The sequence below is a fragment of the Salvia hispanica genome, chromosome 3 (assembly GCF_023119035.1).
Source record: "Salvia hispanica cultivar TCC Black 2014 chromosome 3, UniMelb_Shisp_WGS_1.0, whole genome shotgun sequence".
In the NCBI taxonomy this organism is placed as follows: domain Eukaryota; kingdom Viridiplantae; phylum Streptophyta; class Magnoliopsida; order Lamiales; family Lamiaceae; genus Salvia; species Salvia hispanica.
In genome coordinates this window covers 54,925,214-54,946,076 of record NC_062967.1, presented here as the reverse complement: position 1 = coordinate 54,946,076, position 20,863 = coordinate 54,925,214, and the positions used below count along the sequence as shown (strand labels likewise).

The 20,863-nt window shown below is 37.1% G+C and overlaps 5 protein-coding genes across 8 annotated transcripts in view; 2 read left to right on the top strand and 3 right to left on the bottom strand.

The window, feature by feature from the left end:
* Positions 1–224: 224 nt before the first annotated feature.
* On the bottom strand, positions 225–1,494 carry LOC125210544. The gene is made up of 2 exons (XM_048110087.1): positions 885–1,494; positions 225–796 (listed from the first exon to the last, which is right to left on the bottom strand). Exons 1-2 carry the CDS (start codon positions 1,492–1,494, stop codon positions 225–227), a joined length of 1,182 nt encoding a protein of 393 aa, XP_047966044.1.
* Positions 1,495–5,011: 3,517 nt separating this feature from the next.
* Positions 5,012–6,042, top strand: LOC125213291 (germin-like protein subfamily 2 member 1). The gene is made up of 2 exons (XM_048113749.1): positions 5,012–5,323; positions 5,397–6,042. The coding sequence occupies exons 1-2, from the start codon at positions 5,215–5,217 to the stop codon at positions 5,933–5,935; spliced, it is 648 nt and encodes a 215-aa protein (XP_047969706.1). The 5' UTR covers positions 5,012–5,214; the 3' UTR covers positions 5,936–6,042.
* Positions 6,043–6,153: 111 nt separating this feature from the next.
* On the bottom strand, positions 6,154–9,560 carry LOC125213290 (glutamate--tRNA ligase, cytoplasmic-like). The gene is made up of 6 exons (XM_048113748.1): positions 9,378–9,560; positions 8,964–9,060; positions 8,677–8,830; positions 7,348–8,468; positions 6,681–7,148; positions 6,154–6,591 (listed from the first exon to the last, which is right to left on the bottom strand). Exons 1-6 carry the CDS (start codon positions 9,506–9,508, stop codon positions 6,373–6,375), a joined length of 2,190 nt encoding a protein of 729 aa, XP_047969705.1. The 5' UTR covers positions 9,509–9,560; the 3' UTR covers positions 6,154–6,372.
* Positions 9,561–14,508: 4,948 nt separating this feature from the next.
* Positions 14,509–18,757, bottom strand: LOC125212771 (transmembrane protein 184A-like). Of its 4 annotated transcripts, none has more exons than XM_048113021.1 (7): positions 18,310–18,757; positions 18,066–18,235; positions 17,509–17,582; positions 16,784–16,933; positions 15,832–16,117; positions 15,097–15,330; positions 14,509–14,937 (listed from the first exon to the last, which is right to left on the bottom strand). In XM_048113021.1, exons 2-7 carry the CDS (start codon positions 18,210–18,212, stop codon positions 14,587–14,589), a joined length of 1,242 nt encoding a protein of 413 aa, XP_047968978.1. In that variant the 5' UTR covers positions 18,213–18,235; positions 18,310–18,757; the 3' UTR covers positions 14,509–14,586. The 4 variants fall into 4 exon arrangements, with proteins under 4 accessions (XP_047968978.1, XP_047968979.1, XP_047968980.1 ...); XM_048113022.1 differs by having other exon boundaries at positions 18,066–18,227; XM_048113023.1 differs by having other exon boundaries at positions 18,066–18,166.
* Positions 18,758–20,062: 1,305 nt separating this feature from the next.
* Positions 20,063–20,863, top strand: part of LOC125208875 — a 1,634-nt gene continuing 833 nt past the window's right edge. The window contains exon 1 of the mRNA XM_048108371.1: positions 20,063–20,576. Coding sequence (XP_047964328.1) covers positions 20,097–20,576 — 480 coding nt within the window. The 5' untranslated portion in view covers positions 20,063–20,096. The remainder of the gene's footprint in view (positions 20,577–20,863) is intronic.

Genomic DNA, 20,863 nt, shown 5'->3' with positions numbered 1-20,863 from the left:
AAAAGTGTTCGCAGCAATAGATGACACTTTTTAGTGGACAAATTTCACTTTATTGTTTTTGTTGTATATTTTAATTCAATACAATTAAAATTATCGGACTATAAATAATTAGGCAAAAACGGCTAGTTCAATAAAATTAAAATAGAAAACTAAATTTTCGTCGGATTAAAATGAGGGGAAAATTACAACGAAAATTTGATCTACGGAAAATCACACAATGTTCTTCACGCTACGCCGCCTCCCCTACGTGCCCAGATCTCTTCAATCAAATCGACTTGGAGTTGGTCATGTGTTGTGCTCCTGCGTATATCAGCGAAACGTTGGATCAGATATTCATTACTACGTGGTACACCCATCTGTATCGGCGCGGAGGCAACGCCGTGACTTGTACTTGCACCATCTTCTGGCGCCCAACGTTCTGTCGTAAATCCTTCATCTTCTATTATCATATTGTGCAATATGATACATGCTACCATAATATCCGCGACATCATCTTCGTGCCACACTCGTGCCGGGCAGCGTAGAATGACCCATCGCGCTTGGAGCACACCAAAAGCTCGCTCAACATCTTTCCTAGCGGCCTCTTGTTTGCGCGCAAAATATTGTCTCTTCGCTCCAGCCGGTTGGCGAAGTGTCTTGACGAATACGGGCCAACGAGGGTATATTCCATCTGCCAAATAGTATCCCCTGCGATACTGCGTGCCGTTTGCTACAAAACTGATCTCTGGACCCTCTCCCCGGCACTCATCATTGAAGATAGGCGACGACTGCAGAACGTTGATGTCGTTGTTCGAACCTGCAACACCAAAATATGCATGCCAGATCCGCAAACGGTAGTCAGCAACGGCTTCGAGGATCATCGACGGATGTTTTCTGCTTGAAACCGGTAGTGAACTGGCCTTTCCACGCCACCGGGCAATTTTTCCACTCCCAATGCATGCAATCAATGCTGCCCATCATCCCTGGGAAACTGTGCACCGCACCGTGCATATCTAGCAGTCTCTGGCACTCATCAGGGGTTGGCTTTCGTAGGAACTCCGGACCAAAGACTTGCCGAATGCCCTTACAAAACTGCCGGAGCACATTTAGACTAGTCGTCTCACCCATCTGTAGGTATTCGTCGAACATATCAGCCGGTCCGGCATAGGCAAGCTGCCTAATTGCAGAGGTGCATTTCTGCAAAGTAGACAGTCCGATCCGGCCAGTGCAATCACTCCGGAGTGTGAAGCACTCGAACCGGTCCGCCAATGTCGTCGCTATATGGGTAAATAGCGGTCGCGACATTCTGAAACGCCGACGAAAAATCTCAGCCGGGTAACGAGGCTCATCGCTAAAGTAGTCGGCCATAAGCCGCTTAGCCGCTCCAACATGGTCTCGTGGGATTGTCCGACGATGACGAATCTCACGAGGGATCGCCGCCGCCGCCTCCTCGTCGGCCTCCCTCTGCACCTCTTGAATCAAAGAATCCCATGCTTGATTCCACAAATCATCCATAATTGAAAAGTTTTTAGAGATAGAAAATTTGGATAGAGATTGAAGAAGTGTGTGGAGAGAAGATGAAAATGGGAGGAATATTTATAAAAAAACCAACAAATTCGAATTTAAAAAAAAAAAAAAAGGAAAATCCGGCGGACCGCCGCGGCGGTGTTCGCCGCGCAATAGGTAGGCGCGGCGGCCGCCGCTTTTCTCTCTCCAACGCCCCGTCCTCGCCGCAAAGCCGGCGAACTTCCGTCCGCCCCACCCAATTTGTCCGCCCCCGGGGCGGATGCCTTCGACCCTATAGATCGCCGCAGCTAAGCCGGGAAGGGGGCGGCCGGCGCAGCGGTGCTATAGTGGATGCTCTAATGACTCGAAATACTGAAACAAAAGAAAGAGACAATCCTTCTAGGAGGCCAATTAATCCTCTCACCGAGGCCTGATCGATAACAATTTATCTTTTTTGGATTCATTTATCCAAAACCTCGAGAGTATATATAGTAGTTTACAATATAATAAGTAATAACCCCACCAAACCTGCACCTAATTGATTCAAATCATTCTTATCTAATTTATTTAAATCCCTCCAAATCCTACTTACTCAAAATAGTGCATAATCATAGTATTTCATAGTAGACTCTTGGAGCTGATTTTATTCCAATTTATTTTCTAAAATTATTCTATGAATGGGGATTGATATCAAACTTGCTCATGAGATAAAGAAAAAAAGAAAGAAGAAATTCCAACGAAATTTCCGTTGGCCAATGGGGATGCGCCACGCCAGTGTGCTCTTTGGCACGGCCGTGCTCTTGCCAATGAGCATGTCTGTGCTGTCGGCAAGAGCACAGCGGCGAGCATGGTACTCGTCGCGCTTACGGCACGACGGCTGCTCTTGCCAACGAGCACTGTTGGGGATGCTCTTAGAAAGTACTCTCTACGTCTCACAATAAGAGTCACATTTTGTTAATTTTGTTCGTCTCACAATAAGAGTTACAATTCACTTTTACCATAAATGGAAAGTAGGTCCTACATCACTCGCATTCTATTATAAAACCAATATAAAAAAGTGGACCTCATATTCCACTAACTTCTCCAACTCACTATCCTTTACATTTCTTAAAACTCTTCACACACCAAATGTAACTCCTATTGTGAGATGGAGGGAGTAAAAAATATCTCTACACGTTAAACCAAGCCAAACTAATCATTATTAAACTTGCAATAAACTTTAATAATCTTTTTATACCATAATATGACATACTTCATAATGACACAAGATTTTAGGAGTTGTTATTTTATGTGTTAAGTGAATAGAAAAAATAATATATTTATATTAAATTGTGAAAAAACTATTACTTATTATTTTTGTGGGATAAACTAAAAAAGAAATTGTTATATTTATAATGGGACGAATGAAATAGTATATTCATGTTAGGGCTCAATATGTTTAATGGCCAACTCAGGTGTTGGGAAGAATTGAAGGACATGCATTTTATTTTTCGGAGAATATCACTGGAATTGACACTTACATTAAAAAATGAGATGTTTATTATTTTCATATTGGAGATTTGGAGGGGGAGGCTTATGCATCATAATCTTGAGTCTTGACAATTGTATGTTGACAAGTTGATTGTAAGCGCATTTATTCCACTTTGTTAAAATAGTTCGAAAAATGAAAGACAACCTTTAATCAAGTTTCGATTTAAATAGACTCATGAATTACATTTTGATGCAACCATTATAACTACCGGAGAGTGTTATATTGCTAACTCAATGCTTAATTGCTAACTACAACTCAATAATAGTCATTAGATATTCAAATTAAAGGCCTAGATCATCAACCACGAAATGTCAATACGATCAACAAAAAACGTCAATAAGGCCGATTAATTCGAAAAAATATCAATAGGGGTATTAGTGTCAAGTTAATTATGACTAACTTTTAAAAGAAATATCAAAACTTTAAATTCATATAACATATATCAAATTAAAGATAATTTTATAAGGATTCCAATGATATACTACATGCATATGTTCCGACGTCAAAATTTGAAAAAAAAATCTAGAATTTTCGTATTTTTCGTACACAGGTTAATGTCAATGCAGCTAAGATAATATGTCAATATGAAGCATATACAATGTCAATCCTAAATTTGTGTTGACATTCTCAAAGCATTGTGTTGATATTTTTGAAACACTATATTGACATTTTCATCCAAAACCCTAATTTGGCGTTTTTTTTATCTTTTTCGATTTAATTAATAAAAACGAAAATTACACGTGGCAAATTGTAGACCACACGTTTTTTAAAATCATGTGGCCTTAATTTAATTGTAGTTAGCAATTAAATGATGAATTAGCAATTGATCACTCTCCTATAACTACCTGTGTCTCGCTTTGTAGCCTTACAAAAATTATACAAAAATAAGTATCGTGTTTGTTGTCTTGTCCAAAAATAACATGAACTTGCAGCTTTACACTAAATTTCAATTAATCTGGTAATACTTCTTTCGTCTCGTCTCATAAAAATATGAACAATTAATATAGCACAAGAAATAAGACAAAATTAATAAAATAAGAGAATTAAGAAAATGTTATTTACAGTTGTGTTAGTGGATAGTGGAACACCCATATTATAATGTTTAATGGTGGTATAAGTTATAAATAAATTTATTTATAGGAATAATAAATTGAGATTATTTTCTAAAAATAGAATGCACATCTTTTTTATGGGATAGAGGCAACAATGGAATGCACATTTTTTTAGGACGGAAGAAAATGAAAAGCGGACATAGTTTTATAGGACGGGACTGAGTACTAAAATGTTTGGCGAAGTTTAGGATTATTTATTTATTTATTTATATGGAAGACACAAAACAGACTAATATGTAGGTCGGATAATCACAATGACATGTTTATGCAATATCCATCGACTATATTCAGTTATAAATTTTGAAACATAATTGGAAGACATTTTCATTTCGTAAAGTTTATGAAAGCGAGGCCTGCGTCAGGCCGTTCATGTGCTATGCTTTACGTATTAATATTATTTTAAACATAGAAAGTCGTGTGCATCTATTGGTGAAAAATGTGAGTATAGTACACTACTATAATTAGAATTTAATCACGTGCAAGGCACGAAGCTCTCATCTATTTCTTGGTCAAAACTCAATACACCCCAAAGTATCAAAACTTATATCCTCATCACTATCAATTAAAAATCAAATATGTTAAAGAAAAAAAAATCAAATTAACACCAAAATCGTATTTGAATTAAAATAGTTTATAGAAAAAATTCAAAATAAAGTTAGTTTGTAAAAATCCTCCATTTTTTTGAAAATAAAAACTATTGAAATGATAGGAGTAGGAATTTTGTAAAATAAGAGAGATAGAAAGAAAAAAAAAATAATAGAAAAGGTAGAAAAATGTTTTCTAAAATAGAAGAGTTTCTATTTTTACGGAAGGAGGTATTATTTATAGTCAAATAAACCTAAATAAAAAAAACAAATATTGTGATATACCATCGACCTCATCACTTTCTGTCTACGAAGCCTAGTTTCGTGCTTTAGCAAACACCCCAAACCCTTTATTCAGAGTATTATTGAAATTGAAGCATATAAACAGCACCTATCTTCATAACTTTTGTCTCAACTTGTTACTCATTATTACATACTTTTCTACAGACTACAAACACACAGATACAGTAGAGAGGTGTAGTTGTGGTTTGAAATCTGAGGTATGGCTGTTTGCAGGCTGCTTCTAATTATGGCTCTATTCCTCTTCACCAACTCCGTTTCTGCCGATCCAGATATGCTTCAAGATCTCTGTGTTGCTGATCTCAAATCTGGTAAATTAATCTATTGATTTTGGAATTGAATTTAGATGCCAATGTGTGATTTATATTAATGATTAAAAAACAGGTGTGAAAGTAAACGGATACCCTTGCAAGTCAAACGTGACGGCGGAGGACTTCTTCTTCGCCGGAATAGGAAAGCCCGGCGCCACCAACAACTCGATGGGGGCATTGGTGACCGGCGCCAACGTGCAGAAGATCCCAGGGCTCAACACCCTCGGAGTCTCCCTGGCGCGTATTGACTACGCGCCAGGGGGACTGAATCCCCCGCACACGCACCCACGCGCCACCGAAGTGGTGTTCGTGCTCGAGGGAGAGCTGGACGTCGGATTCATAACCACCGCAAACGTCCTCATCTCAAAGACGATCAAGCAGGGCGATGTGTTCGCCTTTCCGAAGGGACTCGTCCACTTCCAGAAGAACAATGGCAAGAACCCCGCGGCCGTCCTCTCCGCCTTCAACAGCCAGCTTCCCGGCACTCAGTCCATCGCCGCCACGCTCTTCGCTGCAACGCCGCCTGTGCCTGACAATGTCTTGACCAAGGCCTTCATGGTTGGAACCAAGGAAGTGCAAAAGATCAAATCCAGATTTGCTCCTAAAAACTGATCAACTAATTTCATTATTTCCAACCCTTCTTGCATCCTTTTTATTTTTTGTTGTAACCAAATAATAAATTCTACTAATAAAATTTGAATCGTTTCTTCGAATGATTATCTTTAGGGATAAATTATTATTCTATCCATTCACGAATTTACAAGATCAGAATTATGTTTTCATTTGAATTAATGCACTCAAAAGAGGATTACATACGAAATGCAACTTAATTGGTAAAACAAATCCTCCAACCGATGAGAGGAGTCGAAGTGTGAATTGTTCAAAAAGATGAGGGCATCACAGCCAAGCTACAAGCATCATTGTTCAGATAAAAGAGGAAAACATTCAACAGTTAAATCAGACATAACCAAAGATTAAGCAAGTCGAGTGTGTTTGACATGTAATCAACGTTGATTTTCTTCATGCCAAGAGATATTCCGGGATTATTCTTACTTCGCTACAGTTTGCTGCTTGCCATCTGGAATGGCGAAGAGGACTATAGGCTTTGAAGGTCGAATCAGAGGAACATCACATCTGTAATACCCTTTCCTCTCCAATTGTATAACATCGCCACGCCTCAAGTTCCGCATATCAGACTCCCCAAGAGCTGATGTCTCTGTTCTCGTACAGGGATTGACCACATCCGTGAAATCTTCATCTTCCTCAAGCTTTAGTTATCAAACATTTTACATAAGATTAAAACCAATCAACTAAAAGATATAGCTTAACAAATGGAGTACTAAATATTGAGAATTACCTTCTTCTTTGTAATAAGATAATCAAAGTCAACCAAAGTGAGTTTAACTAGTTCATTGCCATCTGATAGCCAGGTGAGCTTCAACTTTGTCTTCTTAACACTACCATCAAGATGCAACACTCCAACCAGCTGAGTCACAATCCCATTTTCATCTTTCTTGATTTCCTTCACAATTGCATTGCCCCAATCCTTTAGAGTTACTTCCTCATTCATAGAGATTGCTTCCGCATCTGCATAATCTACCCATAACCTATTTGAATAAGTCACGGCTTTCTCTCCAGCACCTTCATACTTTTTATGTTTTGGTAAAATGCGTACAAAAGGATCTTTGGGGCCATCAGTTAGGATCAGTAGTACACGACGTTCCTCAATAACAGCAGTATGCCTAGGGCACACAGGATCAATTATCTTTTTATTAATTGCCCAGAGTTTGTCCCACTCCATAAGATTCAGATTCTTCGATGCACCCTAATGAGTTAAGCAAATCAAATATTAGATTCATTCATCATAGCACAGAGAAAAAAGGAAAGAGGAAACAAAACTCGAACTTACGCACAAGCATTGCAAAGAAATCAAAATATAAAGTAACAAGAAAAGAGTAAGCTATTCTTTATTCACAAAAGTGTGCTATCACATACTTATTAACATAGTACAAATTGCAACTTACTTGTTCCAGAATAAACTGTATTAGTGCTTCAATTTTCAGACCTCTTCGCACTATTCCTTGAACAGTAGGAAAGCGAGGGTCATCCCAACTTTCAACCTTTCCGTTTTGGACAAACCAAAGAAGCTTGCGCTTGCTAAGAAGTGTATAAACCATATTCAGTCGACTAAATTCATAGAGATGGACCTTTCTGAATCCCATATCAGTCTGAATTCTGTAATACTGATCATTTCGGTCATGGTACTCACTTGATCTAAGAGCATGTGTGATACCCTCCACAGCATCAACAAAGGGACAGCAGAAATCATATGTTGGGTATACCTTATATTTAGCTCCAATCCTGTGGTGAGGGGTCAAATTGCAGCGGTAATACACGGGATCCCTAAGTGATTTGTTCAGGTCCTGCATGTCCAATTTCCCACGGAGACAACAAGTCAAACCCCTCTCTGTACCATTAATCATTTCCTTCCACAACTTCAAGTTCTCCTCCACACTGTTATTCCTGCACCTCGACTCTATGCCATCCATCCTTTCCTGTTGCATTTTCTCGCGTGGAGTATCATCAACATAGGCCTTACCTTCACGAATCAATTTTTCAGCCATTTCCATGATCTGGGGAAAGTAGTTTGACGTGTATGTTATAGCACTGTACTTGATCCCAAGAGTCTCAATATCTTTGAGCAGATTATCGACAAACTCACTACTTTCTTTGTCTGGATTTGTGTCATCAAAACGTATAATAACCTGTCCTTTGTAGCGCTCAGCAAAATACTGGTTTAACAATGCAGCTTTCGAATGACCTATATGGAGATAACCACTGGGTTCTGGTGCAAACCGCAATTTCACCTTTCCTACCTCAGCATCTGGAAGATCAACCTCAAAGGCTCGTGTGCCAGCAGTTTCATTGGCATGCACACCATTCTCCACTGCATTCGACCGAGAATTAGAGGCTTGAGATTCCTTCGACTTGGAAGCTGCTACCTTTGCAGAACCTCTTTTCCCAAGATATGTAGAGGAAAAGTCACTCAGCTGTGCATCATATTCAGAAGATATTGAGTTGAACCACCGAACCAAATTTTGGTACTTCTTAGATTTCCTTAAACTTTCCCATCTCAAACCAGCTCCTGTCATGGACGTATACAAGAACTTCAATTTTTTTAAGAAGTAAAGCACTTGCGTCCCATGAAGCAAATATACAAAAGAAAAAAACCATAGCAAACCGAAAACATTTGTAATCAATTTCAGGAAAAGTTTGTAAAAATAAATTTTCAGAGAGCAAAACATGTATCATTGGTAAACAGAAAGTGAATAACAAAAATGCCTAAATTTTACCAGCAAGAGCAGTCCAGACAGCAATATCTGCAACTGACAAGCTAAAACCAGCGAGAAATGTATTGAGTAGTAGATACTCATCCACAAAGCTGCATGCTCCTTCGAATTCGGATCCAGATGAAAAGGTGGGGGCGTAATCAATCCATTCATCGATCTACATGACCCAAATATACATTATAAAAAGGTTCATGAATAAATAAAATCAGCAGCAGCCAAGATAATTGAAATAAGTAATATCATAAGTATAAATTACTAATAGTCATGTTTAGATTGCAGAAGAAACGCACCTGGCTCGTCTGATAAGCATCTCGTCCATAGAAACCTGGTAAGCTTGATATCCTACCAATATACCTAATAATCACATTAGCTCCATACAGTCTCTTCCTGAAAATTGAGAAAAGATAAAGTGAGTGCTAAAAAGAAGAGAAGCAAACAAGAGATTCATCTATCTTTCACAGACAGCATCCACAATCCAAATAGAAAGCTTCAATTATAGTAATATCTAATGCTATAGCAGTATGATTCTAACTCCAAAACCCTATTTAAATTTCTCTTCGATTAACGCCAGTGGTTCAATTTTCCAGATCCTCGACATACTTAGTAAAAGCTCAAAAACCAGATTGTGTAGGATAGATGGTTGTTCGTTGTTAACAACTTCCAAAACTAATGTTAAGTAGCAGCTGCGTTGTGAGAGGAAATACCCAGTCTCTAGTAAAAGAGTTGGCGGCGAGCCAGAGGGGAGAGATGGTTTAACGTTGACAGAAATGCCGGCAATTTTGGCAGCGGCGATAGCATGGAGCGGCGGAGAATCAGCCGCAAACTGGAGTTCCATGGCCAAATTTAGTCAGAAATGTCAATCTAGGGATTTTTTTTTTTTTCTTCCTAGATAGTCTACAACCTAGCACTATTTTTTTCGCCTATTAAAATTACATTTTTTTTATTATTTAATAACATTGCGACCATATTTTCTTTTATGTTAGAGATGGAGCATCTCCAATGCCGGCTAACCAACCGGCTAGCCGATTCGCGTAGCTAGCCAGTCGGCTAGCCGAACTATTGCAGCAGGCTAGCCGAGAATCGGCGAGAAAAGCAGCATGGGCTAGCCGATTCGGGTGTGTTGGCCGATGCGCTGGCCGCCATTGTGGCGTGCCGATCGGCCAGCGCTATTTTTTAATTTTTTTTTATATTTGAAAAACTATATAATGTATTTTTTTAATATTTTTTTATGACCTATGGCTGGGCTATTTGCATTGGAGATGCTCTTATAGTTCTCTGGCACATAGCTTTGGACCGAATTTATCGCTTAAATGGGGTTAAATTCCAACCCGACTCTTTGACAATGCCTCGTGATACGATAGGGGTCTGGGCCCAACGAAGCTCTTACCCTCTCTGATGCCCCTTTCCAGTCCGTAGCTGAGGATGCTTCTCTACACTACAATTCGGACGGCATGACCGTTTGATTTTTAAGTTAGGTTTTTTCCTGTTCGCTCGTCGTTACTAGAGGAATCCTTGTAAGTTTTTTTTATCCGCTTATTGATATGCTTAAACTCAACAGGTATCCGGTCAGCCGCTAAGCGCGGGATAAGGTGTGACGCCTAGGCAGCAGATATGCCCTCAGCCAAATGGCTTCGGGCACAAAGACTTGTGGTCTTGTTTTTAAATTATTGGAACAATTGCATGGTGCTATTTTTATAAGAATCTTATGATATTTGTTGTTTTTCACAAGTTTCATTTGAATGGTGTGGTGCTTACTCCACATGTTGGAACTAAGAGTTTATGGGCACATTGCTCCTGTGTTGATTAATTTCTCAAAATTGTTGGGGCAATTCAAGTGAAATTTCTTTGATAAATATGGTTCGATGATTGATATATCTTCTGCAAACTCGATGTGAATTGTAATGAACCAACTCTATTTCTTAAACATGAGCTTGTGAGTTTCTGGAGTTGTGGCTTTTATTTGAGCAAGAATGTTGTATCAATAATGCCATATGATTTTGCATTGTATTCCATCTGTCCTACGTTACTTGAGTCACTTTTTTTTTCTATACTCATTTTGGAAAAATTATACTCCCCATGTCCTACATTACTTGAGTCACTTCTTTTCTGCACTCGTTTTGGAAAATCATAATTCCTCCGTCCCATAAGAATATGCACTCTTTCCATTCTAGTCCGTTCCACAAGAATATACATTTTCTAATTTTGGAAACTCTTTTCTTCCAGTGAGGTGAGACTCATTCTCTACTAATAATACTTTAATTATTTTTTCTCTCTACATCTCTCTTACTTTACCAATTTTGCATTAAAACTCGCGCTGAATCCAAAGTTCATATTCTTTTGGGACGTATGATTAGGGTGGAAAGAGAGAGAATACAAACGTTACTCTCTCTCTCCATTCTAATTAACCGGAGCTGTTAATTTGGATAGAATGTAACACCTGCTATTAAATATCTCGTGGAGCTTGGAATTAAATATTTTAAGCCACGCGAATAATATACTTTAGCACTAAATATTTTAAGCCACGCGAATAATATACTTTAGCACATTGCTTTATTGCTCTTCTGTGAATACTTTGTCTATTACGAATCATAATTGCTTAACTAAGTGGATATTTTCTGAGTCGTAGTAGTGCTTGACGTAACACCATAAGTTAGTAATACCAAGATATAGAATTATATATGGACATTTCTAATTGTTTGATATCATAGTTAAGCTTAACTCAAAGTCCAATATAAGACCAGGGCCCTATCTAATCTTACCAAAATTATAACATTAACCTTGTTTATGTATCTCACCAATTTGTCAAGTTAAGCCATGTTATTTAATATACAAAACAAATTTAGATAATTTTTTTTCTATCAAACAACAGCGGAAAAAATCATATCTTTGCATATCTTGACATGAAGCCCGTATTTCTTATCTTATTTTACATATCTTCTCATATCCCATTTTTTTTTATCAAACAAGTTCTAATTGTTTGCTTGTGCGAGGGGTAATTTTCGTAAAATGGACTATATATATTTATAATTGCATGAGGTGAAATAATTATTGATGATGATTTTCTATCTGCCTTGGTGTGGATTAAAGTAGTATGCGTAGAGAGGAAATCGAGTATAGATTTTGAAATTAGTGCTTGGCACAAAAACCAAGTACCAATTAAATTTCGTTGGACGATTAAATTCATATGAGAAAGGGATGACGAAATTAATCGGAGTCTTCCATTAAAATTGAATTAATAAATGAAATGGAAATAGAAAAATACACTTGGGTCTCCCAAACAATTAAATAATACTACAAGTTATGGGCTTCACAATTAAATGAATCCAAATAAAATTAAATCAAAATAATAACAAAGACACATTAAATAAAGTCTTGGCAGTGTTGGCCAATTTTCAGCTCCCCACTCCTGCAAAATTCCAATTAGTAGCAATTAACCCTACAATTCTAATTAGTGGCAATTAATCCTACGTTAATCAACTCCATTTACTACCCAATCTCATTACTCTCAATCACATAATTCACAGAAGCAAAAACAAGTTTGACAGGAATTAGATAGAGAGGAAGTGTAGAAGAGTTTTATTGCTTTTGGTTTCCAATTCCTATCACAACAATTCAAGGCATTTTGTCTCCTTTCATCAATCTTTCTCAAATTCCCAATTTGGCGGCGAACTTTCAATTTCCTTTTCTTCCAATCCAACACAAAGGTAAACAATTCTCTTTATTTCATGAATTTCAACACACATAATCTGTCATCGTTGTGCCAATCAACATTTCGAATCGAATCGTGCAATTTTCGATTAACGGAGGAGGAACAGGAGCCGAAGATGGAGCGTCGGCGGTGGTGGGCAGAGAAACGTCGAGTCCGTCGGTAAGAGGATGCCAAGTAGAGTATAACTTTCGGGCTCCTTTACATTAATTTTGTTTTGGGCCTCCTAATTTAATTGGAAGAAATAAGGATGGTTTGGGCCAAATAAAAATTAATTACTTCCTTTTGGGCTGATGAAAATTTAATTTTAAATCCCGGAATAATTTTTTCTACGTCCGAAATATTTAATTCAACGATAATTATGGGAATTTAATCAAAAGTTTAATTAAATCTTGGGATTAAATTCTACGTTTTCGAGGAAAATACAAGAAGTCGAAGGAGGAATTCGAGGGCGAGCGGCCGCCCAAGGCATAGTGTGATCTAAAATATGCGAAAATCAAGAAACGAGATAAAGTACTTTAATTAGGATGCATGCATTCTAATTAGAAGTTTTCATGCGCTAATTGTTGTGTTATTGTTTTACATCTCTAAAGGGAATAACACTTGAGACTTTAAGCTCGGAGTACGGATATTCAAATTTGAGAAATTCTTAAGCAAACGAAATTTGAGAAATTCTTAAGCAAACGAGGTAGGCTTGAATACTCCATATTTCCATCTTCAAATTTTTACTATCTTTTTAGGTTATATTTTAAATATTTCTCACAAAACACGTCAAAATATAAAAATAGATAAAATATGCAAATAAAGGATATGTAATGCAACTTTGACACTCAAAACGGACCAAATAATAGCCTCAAAAGAGTGCAAAATCGGAGCATATCAATTATCTCCCGAAAGCTATGTAAAATCACCCAATAGTCGATGCATGAAATTAGCCTTACAATTTATTTCTATAAATGAATTAAAATTAACGAATAATTGGTTTCACCAAGACATAAAATGAAAATGTAAAATAATCTAGTTATTTAATAATCGATCTTATAAATAGTTCATTGCTAAAGGAATAAAACTTTCTTATCCATGTTTATTTGATGAAACAAAGACTAGGCCATAAAGAACGTTGAGTAGAAATGAAGAACATTGTATTGTTTTTATCTATGGCGTACACTCTCATCGAATGAAGATGCACGTATTTATTAATCAAACTTTATTCCTAATCAAACTCGTAAATATGTTTCACGTAATATATTGTGCATGATTGTGAAGGGAAATAGCTTCTTCGCGTGACACATTATTAATGGTATTGAAACACCACCTACCAAATAAGTGTTTTAATTAGTCATTATCCAGGAAAAGGAGGTAGTTAAAAAACATATACTATTATCTTAATAGTGGCTTACTAAATAAACTATACCCTGCAATGATGAAGTAGAGTTGTAAAGAGCAAAAAGCAAAAAAAAAAAAAAGGCTCGCACTAAAAAGTTCAACTTGCCCTTAGGAAAAATTGTGATCCAACAACATATGTTTAAATTCATCTCATGGATGCAAAAAAACATTAAGCAGAGGGAGAAACAAGAATGAGAAAAGGGTATTCACATAAAATGTGGTGGGTGGTGGCTTGCAGGAGCAAAGAGAGTTTGAGAAGAGAATCGAGAATGGACATCGAAGAGATTCTGAAGATGAAGCTGGAAACCATCGAAGAAGAAGACAGCGACTGCGCTGTGATGAGGCGTAGAAGCATCTCTAAGAAGATCCATTTGAAGGCAAAGATGGGGAAGCTTTATGTATCTCAATTGAGGTTGAAAGAGTCTTATGTTATTTTCATGGCTGGATTTGCTTTCAGAGGTGGCCTCAATGGACTTCCTAGATACTGATTCTACTTTTTATTTATCACTGTATTATTTAGCATATAAATTAAGATATTCTGCAACTAAGCTTGATTGATCCTGGTGATTTTGTAATTATTTGTCTTGGGCTTTCCCTCTCACTTCATTAAAGTTACACAAAATATCCAGACAATAGTATAGTGTGTATAGAATGTTCCAATCTTCTAAATTCCTGCTTATGAATTTTCATACATCTGACATGTCTACTACTCTAACAATGGCGGCATGAACAAGTCATGAAACTGTAACAAGCTCCACCCAAAATATACATTTTCTATAGTCAAAAGCAAACTAGTAAACACAAGCATTTGGATTATAACATCATCGTTTTCCAGCTTCATTAGTAGCAGGTACTTCCTTTTTTGGATAATTAGAAAAGTCTACATCCATAAGGGAAAGTTCATAATGCAAATCAACAGAATTTGCTTCGCTCCTGAGCAACGATGATGAACCTAAAGCATCCAATTTTGTGTTCCCACCAGAGTTTTGAGTAGTACCAACTGAAGATGGTGAATTTATGTCGTCTGACTTGTTCCCAAGATTGGCTTTGTTTCTTCTGACTGTATCCATTTCTGGGCCAGTCGGAACAAAAGTGCGAGCTCTGTACTTTGTTTTTCCTTCGTCACCATCACCATGGTTGTAGAGCACATAGTCATGATAGGTTGGTGCAAACTGTGTATGCAATTAAGAATAAAGAATAAAGATAATGAGAATATCCATATAAACTTTTTAATAGGGATACTTCCAGCTGAGGTATACTACATGACTGAAAACCATAGATAGGACTGAGAAGAAAGCCATCGAGAGATGTTATATGCCTTGACTCTTTACCTGGTGTACTGTATCATGGTAAAAGTCACTGATGTTCAAAGCATGTGCAAAGCTTGCTGCAAATCCACGATTAGCACCAATATTGGCACCAGCATATTCTTTATAAGGGAAAGCAAAAAGATGGCCAGCTGCAGCAATCAACATTTCAACACAAATTATAAAATTCTGAAATTCTGCAGCTTCCTCTGTATCTTTGATTAACTTGGATTTTGCAGCAAGAAAAACCAACACACCCTGCAAGAGAAACGCCATTAACTCGGTTAAAATTTTATCTTCTTAAATAAGTTAGTTCACAAGCATAGGAAACTTAATATAGCCATTCGCTGGCATATACGAAAAGTTTCAAGAAAGAAAAAGTAGAAAAGTGGTCGTGCTGTTCAAATTATGACCCATAGACTGATGCAAACAAATAACTAAGAGTCTAACTCTGAATAAACAAAAGGGCAGGAAAAAATTTCACCAATCTTGTTGATTGTTACAGATAGCAACAGTCTAACGTTGATAAAAACCAACATGGAAAATAATAATCAGTAGTTGATCATCATAGCAATCATAGCTACATCAAGTGATCAGATCAGGTCATACATAAAATTGGCAGACAACTAATGATTAGTGGAATTCAGGATATGAAATGTGATGTTTTTTCAAAGTATAAGGTAACATGAAGGTTTAGAAGCAGCAATAATTTAAGTACCACGGATTAAGGATTATAGGGGCACCCCGAACATTTCTTACCTGCCAATACGTAAGGAATACGACAGATTTGATCATGATAAATTTTGGCACTGGATTGAAAGGCTTCAGCAAATCTTTGCAGGCCACATAAAACAAGGCCAATGCATACAGTGCCACAGAGTATGATATTGTGTAGATTATGGTGAGGTAGAGAAAGGATTGCCTTGGGTTGAAATTCCCGTCTTGATACTTTCCTTTTGCATACAGTATAAAAGTAACTGTGACTAGGATGGGTTTGAGGATCACAAATTGCAAACACCCTTGTTTGCACCTTCGTATAAAGCGCCTGCATGAACAGTTAAATTTGAGCACCAAAATAGATATACCAGCAAGATATTAACAAACTTATGCCCTAAACCCTGAACCTGAACTATTACAACATTGATTTTGACACAGTTTAAATAAGATACAGAAGCAGCAGCAAGATGTAGAGTAAAAAACGTTACAGCAGATCTTAATGAATGACAACAACAATGCAGTATACTGAACTTTCCTACATGGTCAAACAGCCTACAAAGTACAATGATATCAATGAACCAACCGAACTGTCTATATACTACTCTTAGCTCTCATAAATATGAAATGAACCCTCATTTTAGAATTAGCAAAAGTTAGAAAAGTTTGAAGAATCCAATATATACTCATATATCCGGTCTTTGCTAGCAACCCTGATATCCATATGATACCTCAAACCAAACAGTGTTAAATATGCTGATGCCTGATTGGCTGGATTCTTAAACTGAGAAGAAGATTTTGTAATATCTAATACATACACATGAATATGCCTTTTGCTACCTGGTTTGCATTTAGTACCCCATACCAAATGTAAACAAGATAGTAATATATCCAATGACGTTCAGAATTTTTTTAAGAAAAAAACAAAAAAAATCATCATGTGCACAATACTATTATGATCAGCCCAAAACTGATAGTTTGTGCGGAGAAGGCTCACCCATCCAATGCAATAGGGGGGAAGCAGCATGTCATTAAACACCAATTTGGTTTAAGAACTTTTCCAGTTAAACTTAGCACAACAGCACCTGGACCACCTACCCATGCTAGGCATAGCGAAAGGAAATTATAAATGACCCAAGCTTCATATCTGTGGAGAAATTGATTATGAAAACATTTAATTTCTTAACCAAATGAAATAGGCCAAAAAAGCTCAAACATCATCCAAAAGAAATCTAAGAAATTAAAGATCAAAATCAAGAAATATAGGAAAAGCAACACTATATGCACCCAAGACACGCAAACATAATTGACAGACTGACAAGGGTATGTAATAGTGCTTGTGTGGATTTATTGTGATTCTAAATATTCTAGTTTTGACAGTGTACTCAGCTTTTTAGAAGATTAGAACAATGATATGCATGCAGAAAATTTCATCAGAGCATGTCATGGATGCCATGCTATCAAGTTCTTGTTGCGTGAACCAAACTCATGTTTTGCCATAGAAAACATAAATCAATGTAAAAAGCTTATGTTTCAGGAAAATCATGTCGCAAGCAACTAAAAGTACTGAGAGGCAGTTTGCACATAATGGTTTATAAAAGTTATAACAATTTTTTGGGGCCATATAATATGAGCAATAAGTTAACAGTGGCGTTCAGGTTTATTCATTACTTGAAACTCGTTCACAACAAAATATTAAAAAAAAGGTAATGTCATACATACATTTCTCTGACTGAATTGAAGTAAATTGCTTGTTTGTTCAGGATCAAGGACAAGAAAGACATCAAAGCGTATACCTGTTAGAAATTGACAATAAAGATAATAGAACCCACTCAGAAGTAGATTGAAGAAGAATTATAGCATAGATATCCAGTAATGAATGTTCGCTTTGGGGAATAAGCATATGTAGTCAACCTTATAGCCAACAATTAAGATTATTAACATGTGCATTGATAATGCAAATTCCAGAATTCAGTTGGAGGCATTTAAAGTACTATTCGACTAACAAGATTGATCATGTGAACTCTTACAAGATAATGGTATCTTTTGAAAAATATGACCCCTCCATGGAAATTTAAAAATGAGGTACCTTCTCAAGCATCATATTGTAACCAAAAAATCCAACTAGCCCCATATACATTTTCAAATAACAATCTCCTACATCATTTAAAGCACGTTGATTTCGAAGCACGTAATGTGGAGCAAATGAGCAAAAATTGATCAAAAGATGTCAGGTTACAATACGAGAATGTCTAGTGCCAGAGAATTGGGGAACTCACAGGAACCATGAAGATAATGCGGACAATGTATCTCTGATATGTTGGCTCAGTATAATTCAGTAAATGGTTGTAAATGTGGTGAAGTGCCAGTGTTATTGCCCCTATTGTACAAGGCAATGCTATCAGTATGTAGAATATAGGCCCCATTTGCAACCACTCTCCCTGAAAATCTAACAAGACAACAATATAATCACCAATTTACAGAACCAAATTCAAAAAAAATTCAGAGAGAATTGTCGTATACCTCAAAATTCAAGTATCGTTGACTGAATATGATTGATTTGGTAAAATTCCTAAAAACTCAAAAGAGCCTTAACTCCACAAAAAAAAGACACAATATCGATCGCGAAATGCTCGATAAAATGAATAACCGTAGTAAAGATCAAACAGAAACTCGAGGGTGGAAAGGCATCACGTGTGAAGCAAAATTAATAAATCACCAGTTTGAATTAATGTTGACCAAAATCGACCGCGAATAACGGGCAAAATTAACCCTATCAATGAAATCAAAGAACAAATTCGGATATTTTGAAATACAATAACATCAATCGAGAAACCAAGAAATTGATGTTGGAAAATTTTGAAAGGAGCGGCGAAAAAACCGATTATGGCGTGGGGAATGGGAATGGAAATGGAAATGGAAATGGAAATGGTGTAAGAAACCAAGAAATTGATGTTGGCACATTTTATTCGCTTAAACCAAATCCCTTGTTGAATTTATTCCTATGAGCATTTGCATCTTTTGAAATCTCAAATCATTCTCATAATAGCGCGCAGTTTAAACAACATTATTAGTCCAAGTCATCAATTTTTATTTACCTCTTAAAACTCATTATATGAATTTATTATTTTCGCTCTCAATTAATAATGTCATTTTAAGGAGAATTAATTATAGCGTCAACTATAAGTTCTTCTAACATGCAAACCTCCTCTCACGATTATATTGCACGTTAATAAACAATCACATAATGTGTGACTCAAACATGAAACATTATCCAACACTTAGAATAAAGAGTGAATTACATAAATGGTACCTAATCTTTCACTTTCGCACGAAAACGGTACCTGATCTTTATTTTATATCGTTTATGGTATCTATTAATCACAATTTCGGTACCTAGCATAAATTTCGCCCCAAATTACCCCGTAAGGACAAATTAGGTAGATGGGGATAATTTTGGAAATAAAAAATGTCTGATTTTTGCAGATATTCAGGGTGTCAGGAGCGAATTTCTGAAGATTTGATGCAAAGTGTTAGGAGCGAATTTTTGATGATTTGATCTCATGCACAGTAACATTATTTTTGTCTTATGTTTTACTTCAATGGATGGTTGACACGTCAACAATTTCATTTTCACTAAACATCCTTCCACCATGCCACTTCATCTCACTTTCTCACTCTCTCACTTAAAACCTCCACCGTTTCATCTACCACTCTCACTCTACCTCCCTTCCACTCAATCTGACGTCCGGCCGACTGAAGAAATTGACCGTCGGTGTTGTGCTATTGACGTTAAACGGTGAGAAATGCCCCCCAAGAAAAGAGGGCGGGCGTCGTCTTCAAAATCGAAAGCTTCTAGCTCCGGGGTTGGTTATGAAGCTCCGCATATAATAGATGTAGACGAGGAGACGTGGGACATCCGTGGTCGTGGACAGAATATATTCAACCCGAAAAATGAATACGGTGAGTTTTTTTGGTTTCATTGCTCGATTTTGCAGTAATCTTAAATTCAACAGTCATAGTAAATATTTGTTTCCCCTTCGGCATTGGTGTTGGCAACAAAGTTAAAGGAGGGCAAAAAAAAAGTTTAGTCCGTAGCTGCAATTGTAAGTGAACAACTATTTTTCTATATCTATATACATATGACTGATTTACAAGGGTCAGCTCTTCACCACTATCGGCATCGATCCCAACAATGGATGGTGGCCAATAGCTTGGGCAGTTGCCGAGACCGAAAGCTACGAGCAATGGCATTGGTTTCTGGATTTAACTCAAAGATTGTTCTTGCTCGAGAGAAGCCAATAATAACCATGCTGGAGGAGATTCGAACACAGCAGCTGGAGCGCATACAGATCAAAGGTCAGTGGGTGAAGAACTATGATTTCCCGGTACCTCCTGTGATCAAGGAGATTATTGATAAAGCAGCCGCAGAGTCGACCTCGTGGAGATCGTTGTGGAACGGTGAGCATGAATACCAAGTCACTGGCCCTTATGGTCAGTTTGTGGTGAATTTGCAAACAAAGAAATGCACGTGTAGGCTTTGGCAACTCAGAGGTATCCCATGTGTGCATGCGGCAGCCTCCATTTTGAAGATCGACGATTCCATCACAGATTATGTGTCTGAGTATTACTCACGGATCCGCATGACTGCCCTCTACGAGCATGTCTTGTATCCTATCAACGGGATGGAAAATTGGCCTAGATCATCGGAAGTTGGTTTCGAGTTGGTCCCCCCTAACACAAAAAGGCAACGTGGCCGCCCACGCAAGGTTAGAAGAGAACAAAATCAGGTATGAGCACTAAGTTACCATAATACAGATACATCTTTGTAGTAATTTAATTAATTAGAAATAAGTGCATGCTTTCTATCCTCTTGCAAATAAGTGAAATCCAAACAAGTTTTGCAATATTACACTCCTATAGCCTTTAACTGATGCCACATCATTGTGATATTCTCACATCTGATTCCACTTTTTTCCAATTTTAAATGAAAGCAAAATCAGTTGATACATTTAATTTGATAAGTAGGTACTTATGTTATGCTACAATAGTGTTACTACACCGTAGTCAATTTCCG

Bases quoted from the DNA above. Each gene is read 5' to 3' on its own strand.
- LOC125210544 (XM_048110087.1), bottom strand. From the start codon at position 1,494: ATGGATGATTTGTGGAATCAAGCATGGGATTCTTTGATTCAAGAGGTG. The intron at 797-884 runs GTTTCAAGCAGA...TTGGTGTTGCAG, and splicing joins GAAAGGCCAGTTCACTACCG to GTTCGAACAACGACATCAAC.
- LOC125213291 (XM_048113749.1), top strand. From the start codon at position 5,215: ATGGCTGTTTGCAGGCTGCTTCTAATTATGGCTCTATTCCTCTTCACC. The intron at 5,324-5,396 runs GTAAATTAATCT...ATTAAAAAACAG, and splicing joins TGTTGCTGATCTCAAATCTG to GTGTGAAAGTAAACGGATAC.
- LOC125213290 (XM_048113748.1), bottom strand. From the start codon at position 9,508: ATGGAACTCCAGTTTGCGGCTGATTCTCCGCCGCTCCATGCTATCGCC. The intron at 8,469-8,676 runs GTAAAATTTAGG...CGTCCATGACAG, and splicing joins TGTCTGGACTGCTCTTGCTG to GAGCTGGTTTGAGATGGGAA. The intron at 7,149-7,347 runs GTAAGTTGCAAT...TTAACTCATTAG, and splicing joins TACAGTTTATTCTGGAACAA to GGTGCATCGAAGAATCTGAA.
- LOC125212771 (XM_048113021.1), bottom strand. From the start codon at position 18,212: ATGGGGCCTATATTCTACATACTGATAGCATTGCCTTGTACAATAGGG. The intron at 17,583-18,065 runs GTGAGTTCCCCA...AATTTCTAACAG, and splicing joins GCATTATCTTCATGGTTCCT to GTATACGCTTTGATGTCTTT. The intron at 16,118-16,783 runs GTGAGCCTTCTC...CTGTTCATGCAG, and splicing joins CCCCCTATTGCATTGGATGG to GCGCTTTATACGAAGGTGCA.